Source organism: Falco naumanni, chromosome 4 (genome assembly GCF_017639655.2).
Source record: "Falco naumanni isolate bFalNau1 chromosome 4, bFalNau1.pat, whole genome shotgun sequence".
NCBI classification, from domain to species: domain Eukaryota; kingdom Metazoa; phylum Chordata; class Aves; order Falconiformes; family Falconidae; genus Falco; species Falco naumanni.
In genome coordinates, this window is record NC_054057.1 from 85058416 (window position 1) to 85070575 (window position 12160).

Here is a 12160-nt window from a genome sequence, read left to right on the forward strand (position 1 = left end):
TGCTGAAACACTGATCAGCAAACATACCTGTTGCTACTTGTTCTTCACTCCCTTCTGTTTCTGCCGATATATTTCCTCTGTGAAAGGCCTGTAGTCGGGAGGATAGGAATTTGGGGAGAGATGGGCAAAAGAAGGGGTGAAGAATTAAAATCAGGACTACTGTGTGCTCTCCTTTGCACCTAGAAACTCTGCCCTTCGCAGGCTGGCACAGCCTGACTATTCCTGTGCCATGGCAATCCTCGGCTCGGTCTCTCTGACTGTGAAGCAGCTCCAAGCTGCTCCCATCCCCGTGTCAGGTGGGATGAGGCTCCGAACACGCTCGGACTCCCCCTGCATGCAGAGCAGCCTCAGCTCTCCGCATCTCCGCTCTCTTGCAAATACTAAAGACTTTTCACTGAAGTACAACCACTGCTTCTGGGAACAATTCTGGGCTGCTCTGTCCTGGGCTGCCGGCTATTGTGGTGCAAAACCTCAGAGAAGCCCATCCAAGGAACTATAAAAAGCACGCTCTTCTTGCAGGGTCTCTTCAGATGACACAATGAGTCCTCTCCCTGCCTGCCTTATTGTTCTTGTACAGACGGAATCAGGCACCCGAAAGAAAAAAAGCTCTCATTTTGATAAAAATAAACAAACGCATAAATGTTCCTAGAACTCAGCAAATAGTTTCAGAGAGGAATCTGCCCATTATCAAAACAACTGAAAAACAATCCTCTGTTTTCCTTCTTCCTCGCTGAATTAATTGGAAAAAACATCTCTACTTCTGCAGTTCCCCAAAACCTCAGGAGTTAAAACTGGTAGAAATAATTAGAAGCTCTCCAGTTTTGCAGAGCTACTCACCCCTCATACAGCATTGCGATTGTGTAGGAAATTGCCACTACAGCTGTCAGCAAAAGGCCAGCTGGGCTTGCGTGCCTGTTTTGAAAGAGAAGGAAAAGATCAGGTAAGTACATGGGCTTATGCAAGACCTGGTTTAGAAAGTGAAATGAGACGTTGGGCTCCATGAGAGCGCTCTCTTGCTCATTAAACAGAAGTGAACAAAAGGGTAGGTTTTTTTCTACTTAATGTTAACGGTCTTAGACAGATGTTACTTGGCAAAGACTCTTCCCCAGCCTACTTCGGCGACTTCTTTTAAGTCTGATCCCTGCACGTCTCTGCTAAGAGAGCTTCTGCTTTGATGCTAAGTCCTGAGATTGTAAGGCTGTTTAATAGCTGAGCAGCTGCTTACGTACGGCTGTGGCTCCCAGCCAGCGCGCTATAAGGGAAATGCCTGATGTGCATGGAAAGATGGGCCACCCAGGGTGCAGGAGACACCTGGCAGACAGAGCAGCATATGGTACCTATACATCAAAACGGCGACTGAGGCATTGTAGGGCTGGGGATGGAAAGGGATGGAAAGGTCCCTGCCTGCCCTGCGACAGGTGCCACGGTGGGGCTGGGTGCAGGGGTGCTGGGGGCTCAGTTCACATTTAAACCCAGTTCAAGATGTTTTAAGAACACACCATATCACCCCCAAGGTCCAGCTGAATGGTGTCCTTCAGCAGGAGGTCACCAGGCACAGCACTGGGGACTGACGTCACCCATGGCACCACGCTGTCTGGTTATGGGCAGAGGCGCTTGAGGGCTGTGGATGCAATGTGGATGGCCGTTCCTTTTAGCACCAAGGCCAAAGAATCAGGACCAAAAGATCTGCATCCCCTGCTCTAAAGAGAGATGTCAATGTAGGCTGCAATTCTGCATCACCCACCTGAGGACACTTCTTTGATGCTTGGCCCAAAAGTGTCTGATGCAGATGCCGATGAAGGCAGTGGGGGCTTTGCTAAGGCACCAGGATTTCAGCCGGTGGGTTACAGTCCCCAAACCAGGTGCCAACACCATCCTGCAGTGTGTGAATTCCCCGAGGTGAGAGCAGCCACCCCAGGAGCCATTCCCCACTTACTAACCCAGCACCTTTGAGGTCCAAGCCCCATCTCTCCCCAGCAAGGAGCATGGCTGTGTCCAGCTCACCACAGGCACCAGCCCCTACAAAACACCCTTCCTGCACCTCCAGCTAATGGCTGCAAGTGTTACCCTTAATTAGCACACTGCTGATTGCCTTTAATTGCCGGCTGTAGCTCAGCACTGAGCAGGATGAGAGCTGGCTGTCAGCAAAAAAAAGGACTCAGCTGGTCCTTGATGAGGATAAACATCCTACGAGCCTTGTGCAAGGCGACTGGTGCTGCTGGGAAAACATCCCTTCAGAGGAGAGACCGAAGTACCCAAACCTCCCACTGAACCCGCTTTCAGGTACCGCCTGGCCTCATCAGTTCCTGGAGAGACGCACACAGATTTTCACCTTTTCACTGTTTCCATTTTGCAATAAGTTTTTCCCTCCCTAGGAAGCATTGGGCAACTTCTTCCTCTCCCAACCCCCTGCTATTACATGCTTAGTCATGTCTCCTCCTTGATTCCTATCAGAGAGAACAAATTTGCATGATTGTTTGTTGACAGCAAGACCTCTAATTGCATCATTTGGCTGCAGCTCCAGCTCTGATTTACACAGCCTGTTGCCATGAGTTAAAACACTTCCCTACCAGAGATACACAAAGCTGTCCCCAAACAGCTAATGCTCCATTTGTCTTTCGGGAGAAGGGAGGCTGCTCCGTGCGCACGGGCGATGGGAAGCAGTTGGGTGAGTTGTTTCTCTCTTAGGAGCTCGACCTACTTATTGGGCAACGGCTTGTGTTGTAGCAGCACTGATGATAAGTCACCCAGGAAGGTTTCATGGTCCTGGTAGGAGGGGTTTTTTTGCAAGAAATCCGTTTGTCCCCAGCCCGTGCCGCAGCTCCCCACGGCTGCGGGTGGTCTGCAAGAGCAATAGTGGGGGCTCGCATCCTTCCGTGCCGGCGCACTGGTCCTGGGTGCTGGATGTGGAACACCTGCTTTGCCCTTTCCTCCTGGTGCTCTTCATCTTCTGAAAGCCCTGGGACTCATCTTCTGAAAGCCCAGAAGAGTGCTGGGACTCCCCAAAAAAAACCTCAGCAGCCTGAGCTGGAGCATGTCCAAAGGCCAACAAAGCTGGCAAAAGAGTCTAGAGCACGAGCCCTGTGAGGAGCTCCTCCTGGGGGAGCTGGAGGGGTTCAGCCTGGAGAAAAGGAGGCTCTGGGGGGACCTTATCGCTCTCTCAACTGCCTGACAGGGGCTGTGGGCAGGTGGGGTCGGTCTATTCTCCCAAGTAACAAGCGACAGGACAAGAGGAAACAGCCTCAAGTTGCACCAGGGAGGTTTAGATGGGATATTAGGGGAAATGTCTTCACCGAAAGGGTGGTCAGGCACTGGGACAGGCTGCCCAGGGAGGTGGTGGAGTCACCTTCCATGGAAGTGTTCAAAGAACATGTAGATGTGGCACCTGGGGACATGGTTTAGTGGCATATTTGGCAGTGCTAGGTTAACAGTTGGAGTCTATGACCTTAAAGGTCTTTTCCAACCTAAACGATTCTATGAGCTGAGATCCCAAGGAAGAGAAACAGCCCAAATCACCGCACTGAGGGCTGTGCAGAGCCTCCCCAGGGCGGGCGGGCGGGCTCCTGGTGCCACTTTGCACAGCTCCAGCAATTTGTTAAGAGCAATTATTTGTCATGCTTCGCTGCCCTTTACAGTGGCAGCTTTTTAATGAGAAAAAGGAGGCAATCACGCTGTTATCCCGAGCCACTTGGAGCTGCCTTTGCCCAGGATTGTGGTGGAAGACCAGGCAACATGCACCTGGTGTGAAGCTGCTCTCTCGCAGGGGCGAAGAAGGGATTTCTGCGACAGAAACGGCTCAGGAGGGTTCAGCTGATTCTGCAAAGGTTCTAGGAAACAGTTCGATGCTCATCTTAGAACAAATAAAAATCTCATTATTCCTCCTTCCGTGCTGTTGCAGGGGTGGTGGTGCTGGTCGTTTCTGCTTGCGGTGTGGTATGGGGGGGCTCATCCTGCCCCAGCTCTGCCCCACTCCCCCCAGCAATATCTGTCTGCCGTTGTGCCACTGCTGACCCCACGGCTGGCCCTGCTGCCCAGCACTGCTGCGGCCCCAGCAGCGAGCCCGCTCTGGCTCTCGTGCACCGCTCCCCAGGGTTCAGACCCCGTCCAGCGCCGTGGGTCTGCCAGGCAGCAAACAGCCTCATGCAGCCAGCCCCGACGGCACTCAGGGCAGGGGGGGGGCGGGGATTTCAAGTGCAGAACGAACAGCAGCAGTGTTCAGTGGAGAGAAGAGAGAAACCATCAGCTTTACTTATTACCAGGGGCCTGAAAGTACTGCACACGTGGCTGAAAAAGTGACCAGAAAGTGACAAAGCACTTCATTTTTTTCCACCGAAGTAGAAAAGAGGTGCTCACACTGAGGAGCACCAGTGCAAAGTATCTAGTGATAACGGCCTGCAACGCTCTACAGGCTCCTGGTGTAACGCAGCCAGGGGTTTTTTCTCCTGGGCAAATAAATAAAATGTGATATTAAATGAAAACCACATAAAACTTGTTACACTGAATAGAGTATATTGCTCATTTGCTGCTAAATTACAGCCTATTCATTTCCTCCTAAGCAGGCTATTAAGCTGTGTTGTATCACATGAGGAGTGTTTCGGAAGTGTTATCACCGTGCAGTGGGGGAAAGGGTGTGTGGGCTTGTTTTGCTTTTTTCAGAGGTAATTACAGGGTCACGCTGATCCCCCATATCAGTACCCTGCCCCTGCTGAGTGACACCCGGCATGAATTCGGCCCTGACTGTTGATTTTTCCACATGCAGAGCCTGCCAAGGACCTCGTTCAGCTGCAGAGCATTTGCTGATGCTTCCTCTCTCTCCCCAGCACTTGGCCGTTATTTATTTTTCTACAATTAATGCTGCAAGTCTTTTATGACAGCAGAAGACTTTGCACGCACAAAAATAGTGAGGAAGCACAAGTCAGGGCGTGTTGCGCTTTCCCTGCCATTTTATTGCTGACTGCCATCACCGAGGGTCCCTGTGGGCCCTGGCGCAGCCTGGCCCCGCGCGCCCTGCCACGCACAGACCCCACGGGCCCTGCAACCGGTGGCGTTTGCGGGGTGCGTACTCACATGAGGGCCCAGCCCAGGTAGACAGCTGTGCTGCCCCAGTACATGGGGTTATCCAGGATGCTGAAGGGGAAGCTGGTCACTTTTGCCTCCATCAGGATGCCGAAGTAATCCCCTACGGAGCAAACAAAGGGTTTCTGGTTAGGCTCCGTGAAGCTGGGAGTCATGGGGGGGGCTTTGGCACGCTGATGCCCTGTGCCACGGGGCATCCCTGCCAGGGATACGGAGCGAAGGCAGACAAGGGGTTTAGCTACTGACTTCCAGGCTGAGAAAACAGCAACAGATAGGTTGGCTGTTTACTCTGTGTCTATCCGCTTTTCCAGGAATGGCCCATGAGGAAGGTCTGTGCATTGCAATGAGGCTACGGCAGCCACGTCCCTCATCGGGAAGCAGCTCTTGAGGTCCCAGCTGATTCTGGCATTCTCATTTGAACACTGCCCATCTGATGCCACTTGATGAGGAAGCACGTGGAACCACAGGACCAAATCCATTTAATGGGGAAAGAAGCCCAGCGCACTGTAATGGTGTTTTGAGATGTTATAATCACGACTGCCACCACCAAATGCCCTCATTCAATGTCACCCTTATCTCATAGTTCAGAGAATTTCTCAGAATTTCAGAAAATAGCACCTCTGCCTACAAAACACTCAATTATCAGCATGATGGTGATAATAGGTGATTGTCATCTGTAATGAGGAAAGCTTTCAGAACTGTCAGCACCCAACCAGCCTCCTATCTACCTCGGAGTCATCCTTCCAGCCTCCTGAAAGGATCTTGGAAAAGAAATGACAAGCAAGTGGATGTTATGCAGCTTGTGAGCAGCATTTCAGGGGGAGAAAGGGCCAGGATGCAGATCGCTGACTTCTGTTGGTCTTACAAGCGAGGCCACAAAGCCCAGCAAGGACTTTGCTCCAAGTCCACTGTACAAGACACAGCATCCATCAGCAAGAAGCAGCACGGGTCCATCAGCCCAGGGAGCTGCCACCGCCCTGGGTCGCGTTCTCAGCTTTGCTGCCAGCCTGTTCCCTGACCTTGGGCAAGTCTCCTCCATCCCTCCCGGTGCTATTGTGCACCGATCATAATAACAGTCTTTCTTATAGCACCGAGGGTGGTGAGTATTAATGTATGGTGAGAAAGTGCTTGGATATCCAGATAAAAGGCATTACAGGAGTGCAAACTATTCAAGGTTATTATTATTACCTGGATCGTAGTGTAATTTCTTTGACCTCACACAGTGCAAAAACATTTATTTCTAAGGATAAACAGCACCTGCCCAATTAGACAATACTTTTGGGCTTTAACTACAGGCCACTAAGTGAGATAATTGCCTGGTATTCATACTATATGTTCTCACAGTTACTTGGCAATGCATTTCCGAGATTGTTCTAGTAGAAAGAACACATCACCCCCTGCCACAGCCCATTTCCGTGTGTTCTTATGTGTCAAAATGCTTCATTATACCCTGCCCGCCCTCGCCTTTGGGTTGAACACCTCGCTCTCCAAACGGCGTTTGCACAAAGCCCTGGGTCCGTGCAGTGGCAGTGGCTTATCCGTGCCTGGCACCGGGGGGGGGCCTGGGACCCTCTGGCAGGCTCCCTGCCAGCAGAGCACACAGCAGCTGGGAAGAGCGGGCAGCTCCCCCAGGACACGAGCTTTTCCAATTTAAACCCTGCCTCTAGACCCACACAGTTAAACGGACATGACCGCCAGAGAGGACCTGCAGTTTTTCTGCTCAGGCAGGTGCGAAGGGAAAGGACTGCGCGTCGCGTGGCACAGCATCAGCCCGGCACATCTCCGGTGCCCCCGTTAAGCTCTCAAATCAGGAACCAGCTCCTTGTCAGGCTGAGGGACTTTGGTACCTAGTTTGAATTATTTTTTGCTGGAGGTCAGCCTAACTCTCGCGGCACAGGGTAGACACTTTGGATCACAGCAGCAAAAAGCCATCTAATGCACTCCACAAGGTCCCCCCCGTCCCTGGAGCCTGACCTGGGCTGAAGCACCACCTCCACTTCTCTCCACAGAGCCTCTGGCTTCACCATAGCCCAGTAACAGACTTCGGTCAAGTCAGATTTACTTGAAATCTTAGTCAGTGCTGGAAGGAACTGCGCTCGGGTGCAAGACAGATAGGCTCAGACAGGCAGAGCCGCCTCTTGGTGCCATTGGCTTCCAGGAAGCCAAACCCTTGTTCCTACGTTTGTCGGGAAATAGGGCAAACGGTGAGGCAGACGGTGCTGAACTGATGCCTGAATCCCTGCCAGGGCACGGTGCAGAGACAGGGGCCCAGGAGGATTGCTGTGCTGGGGAGAAGGCTGCCGGGGCAAGGGGCCGCATCCAGCCGCCGCAGAGGCTGGGGTCGGTGCTGCTGTGCCGGAGATGGGGTGGCACAGAAAGGCTTGTTGTAGAGGGGTGACTCTCTGCACTGCTCTCTCGCTGCACTATTTAGCCCACCTGCAAGAGACAAAGTGCTCTGCAGCCACTCCAAAGCTTAAATGTGCTGTTAAAGAGGAATCTGCCGGGCAGCCCCAACGTGGTCTCTTCTGCCCTGCCTGGTTCAGCCCTCACTGCTGTAGGAAAACCCCGAAGGAAAGGGTCAAATGTTATTCCAGTAAGTTTTTGAAGTGCTTGGGTGTCAGAGGCTCTCTCAAAACTTCTCTTGAGCTCAGATATCAACTGGAAGAAGCAGCTGGACACCCCCTTCTTGCCAAAGCAGTGCGGCCCTTTGCTACCTGCAGTCAGAAGTGCTATCACCAAGGAGGACCCTGCTCCTCCCGCAGCACCAGCACATCACTAAAACCCTGCATGCAGGAGGACGTTGGAAGTACTAGTCCAAAGGGATCCCCAGAGACCTGCAGACCCCTTGTCTTCCCCAAGGCTGGGTAAGATACCACACTGAACGGCATTCTCCATTAAGAGTCTGCTGACTTGGAGTCGTGGGGGCTTGCACGGAGCTGAGAAGCCGTTATCAGTCCAAGGACGGATGTTACATGGGGCTCCAGCTGCACCATGCCTCTGTGGCACAGAGGTCCCGAGCCAGCCCAGCTGCACTAGCCCATGGTCTTGGCCTCTCCCCATCCCGGCTCAGCTCTGCCCCAGTGCCCGTCATGCCCCGGCTAGCAGAGTGCTGGCCTCACGCCCTGCTTGCATCATGCAAGGCTCGGAGCTGTGCAGCCACAGCTCGGTACACTGGTAGCACAGAGACCTCCGCCGGCCGAGAGGATGGAGCAGAAGTTGCCTATACGGCCACTGACCCCTGCCTCCTCTGTGCCCCGGGGGATACGGGAGCCACTGGCCGTGCAGAGCAGAGGGGGACAGGGCCACTCTCGCTGCTTATGCTGAGCCTGACTCACTTGTTTGCCTTCCCCCAGCAGTTCAAGTCCTGTGGATCCTCCTGGTCGGATGAATCAGGCTTACGTAAACAACCCTAGACCTGGCTGAACTTCAGGAGCATTCAAGCAGCTCTTGCTGGCGGGTACTCCTGTGCCCAGCCTCCCTGGACATGTAGGCACAGTGTCACTCCTACAGGCTGTGTCTGATTTTGGAGGACGGGGGTGCGCGGTAGCTGGGGGACAGGGGTGTAACATGGGGCCAGGAGTAGGGCTGCACAGATGAAGGGTGAGGGCACGTATTCGGGAGTGCTGAGCTCTATTTCTGGTGGCAGGATCTTGGCCAACTCAACACATTTCTTTGCAACTTCACTTGAAACCTGGAAGGCTTATTACCTCCCTCTCTTCTTCCTGGCGACGCTGCAGGAGCTAATTGAATTTGGTTTGTAAAGCACTTGCAAAAGCACAGCCTAAATGCAGTGTCAAAGCTGGGGCTGTGATTATTTCAGCCAGCGGGAGCTGCCCCTTTCCTTAGATATTTATTGTTCCTGTCTCTATTTTATTTTTATGAATTCCACACATACTGGCATGTTTTTAAAGTCAACAACGCTAATAGAATTACTCTCTAAATGTGAAAGCAGGCGCGGTGGAAAATGCCTTCTCCCATAAAGCGGCAGATAAAAGAATCTGTCAACGAACATCGGGTTTATTGCAGAGGGAAAAGCAAATGAGATCTTGCATCTGCATGTGTGTCGAGCGGGTGGGGGCATAGAGCACAGCTGCCGGACAGCTCGCACCCGCTGCGCTGTGCCGACCTGGTCGTGGGGTCTGCACTTGGGGTCCCTTTTCTGGAGGGCATTTGGACTGTCAGATTATCAGGTGCTTTCCAAAATTTCAGACTTGACATGGAAGGTGATGGGACTCATTGTATAAAACCACTGCCAGGTAAGGACATGGTGAGATCGTGCTTTGGTATCATAAAGCCAAGAGAAAATCTAACAGCCCCAAGGACAGGGACAAGGAAATTCTTACAGGACTCTGCCCTAGCAAAAGACCCTTGCAAGAATTAAATGCACATTCTGCTTAAGCTGTTGAATTTTTGGTGCTTACCTAGGAACGTCCCAGTGAATCCCAGTGCTAAGAAGCTGGAGATGACGAACAGGGTCCCTACAGCCAAGATGGCCAAGCCTGAGTAATAGCCCCAGCGGCAGTCCAAGCCCTCCAGCTTCGGCTGGCTCTTCATGGCTTCTGTAAAGCTGTCAGAGAGACAACAAGGGCTGTTAAAAGCGGCGACTCATTACTAACATCACCTACCTCTCCCTGGGAGATACCGAGCTTTGGGAGAGGATGCTGCTGAGAAGGACCCTTCCCCAGGTCCCTTTTTTCCTCTAGACCTACTCAGCCTCCCAAGGAGAGAAGCAAGGAGCCGCAGCCCCGTGAGCAGCCAGGGTTTGCTGGGGCAGCTCTTTCTACTTGCAAGCCTTGCTCACTTCTGGAAATACCAGCCTCACCGAGCAATATCAAAAGCTTTGCCTTGCTCACTAACCCCAGATTTCATCGTGACTGGGAGCTCTGGGAAAGCCACCCTTGCAAACGCTGGAGGCTGCCATGCCTCAGCACAGGGCTTGAAGGGTTGGGAACGATCGATCGGCTGGGTTACCTCGTGCTCCCACCCCCGTTCCTCTCCATCAAAATATTTTGCAGTGTTCATGTGTTAGCCACGTGCCCAGGAGTGATTCACGGCTGAAGCCTGACAGTGAGGGGGAGGACTGGGACGGCGAAAGGAAAATACTAGAGACGCGCATTTTCAAGTGTGAACACAGCTTCTCAGCTCCCGGCTTGTTCAGGCATTGCAGGTCTGACCTTCCAAATAACTCGTTTGTGAGTGGAATAATTGTGACCCTTCCCTTCAGCCCCCTGAACTTTGCCCAGAGCAGGGCTTGACAGGCTCAGCACCTCACATAGCTCCGACACAAATGGATGACTACAAAGGAGACAACACCGTGATTGCCCATTAATAATAATGAGAGGAGATAACAGACCCGCAGAGCTGTGCACAGTGTTTCTCCACATGCTGCTGACACATGAGGCAGGAAACTTTGAGCCTTTTTTTAATGAGCACCCTGGAGGCTGAAATTCAAGTGGAATCGCAGCTCTCCCACGCCTCCGGCCACCGCTGCCTGCCAGGGCTGGGCCAGGAGAGCTGCTCCTGCCCGCACTCCCAGGCGCCTCGGCTGGAAAGGGCTGCCGTGACGTTACTTGCAAGGCTCGGGATAAGTTTTTTTCCCCATGATGTCCAGCCTCCCCAAGCCCTGGAAATCCCTGGATTTTCTCTGTGGCCCAAATGAAAGCTGAGAGGGACAGCCCTGCCTGCCTGGCTGACAGACAAGCGGCTGGAGATGCTCCTTTCGAAGGCTCAAAGACCAGACAGGAAGTTACGTGCACCAAGCAAAGTCCAGGATGATATTTAAACCCCATAGTTTAGGGACCTGGATAATTTTTTTTTTTTTTTTGAGCTCGTTCCCACTAGGTTTTCTACTGTCAGAAGTTTTTAGGACCCCGGAGCAAGCCATTTAATCTTCACTTTGGACTGGAGCAAGGAAACAAAACAGAGAACAAATGTGATGTGCTTGGGAGCGAGCAAAAACACAGCATCTTGGTGATTTACACTCCCCACGCTGGAAATCACAGGGAAATTCTCTTTTCCAGGGAGCTGAGCACAGGCAGAGGAATGACAGCGTGGCCCCAGGCGATGTAAATGCACACGTCCCCAGGGCTGGCCCTCCTCCAACACCCAGCACACCTCCCCTCGCTCACCAGGCTCACACTGGTTTAGCTTCAAATCCTTACTGATGGGAACACACAAATCTGGATGCAACGTGAAGCAGCAGCAGCTGCACAACCCTTTGCATCATTTCCCTGGTATTTATTTTTAAATTACACAAGTCTCCCCTATGAGAAAGCCCAAATACACACCCCTGCTACCAGCACTGCCTGGGTTTGGGAGGAAAGCAGTCCCCCTGCGGGGATGTGCCTGTCCCCCTGAGCCACCCTGGCCTGGCCGTGCTCTCAAAGCACAACGTGAAGTCCCTGGGGATGCTCTGGAGCTCTCTTCTCCCACAGAGGAAGATGCTAATGCCTTTTCACAGCACTGGGGGTTTGACTGTGCGTCCGGCCAGGACTTCTCTACAGGGCACCAGCACTGGGAAGGGATCTCACAGTGATCAAGAAACGCTGCTGCTGATCCCTGGGGAGGCAGGTCTGGGAGAGCAGCACTAAGCTGGCCCCCGCTGCCTGGATTCCAGCCCCCAGTAAAGAGACAGCCAAGCAGAGAGAGGTACAGCTACAGCAAAGCACTCAGAGGCTGCTTCTTGCTCTAGATGAACTGAATTCAGGCTCTTACATCCTTGAGGCTCCTCCATCCTATGCTAGTGACCCGACTTGGCCTCAGAGCATAAGAAGGACAAAGGTGGCTTCAAGAGCATGAACTGGTTGACTGCAGACCAGCCTTGAAGGTTTTGCAGTCAGCACGTGATGCGGTTTGTTTGGCAAAGCAGTCTCCCCTGCTCCAGATGATCCCATCCTTCCTTTTCATGGTTGGATAGACCTGCATTAGTTATCCTCATCAGCATGTCTTGCTCGGTCCCCTGCTGTTTGGCTTACAGCTAGAGAGGGAGGTGTTTGCATGGAGATAATGGACTGCCTTTCCCTCTAGTAATGTTTTATATCTTCCTAAACACACTCTCTATTTGCATTAAACATGATGCGTGCAG

General features: G+C 52.5%; 1 protein-coding gene and 1 long non-coding RNA gene across 5 annotated transcripts in view; one reads left to right on the forward strand and one right to left on the reverse strand.

The window, feature by feature from the left end:
- The window catches only part of PEMT (phosphatidylethanolamine N-methyltransferase), a 43580-nt gene that overhangs the window by 2168 nt on the left and 29252 nt on the right, over positions 1-12160 (reverse strand). For all 3 annotated transcript variants that reach the window (XM_040590836.1, XM_040590838.1, XM_040590837.1), the window contains exons 4-7: positions 9498-9643; positions 5068-5179; positions 838-912; positions 28-88 (exon numbers count right to left, since the gene is read on the reverse strand). In XM_040590836.1, the coding sequence (XP_040446770.1) occupies positions 34-88; positions 838-912; positions 5068-5179; positions 9498-9643 (388 nt within the window). In that variant the 3' untranslated portion in view covers positions 28-33. The remainder of the gene's footprint in view (positions 1-27; positions 89-837; positions 913-5067; positions 5180-9497; positions 9644-12160) is intronic.
- Positions 919-9024, forward strand: LOC121086718. Of its 2 annotated transcripts, none has more exons than XR_005827438.1 (3): positions 919-2668; positions 5388-7940; positions 8430-9024. It is a non-coding gene; the product is annotated as an uncharacterized LOC121086718 (long non-coding RNA). The 2 variants fall into 2 exon arrangements; XR_005827439.1 differs by having other exon boundaries at positions 8433-9024.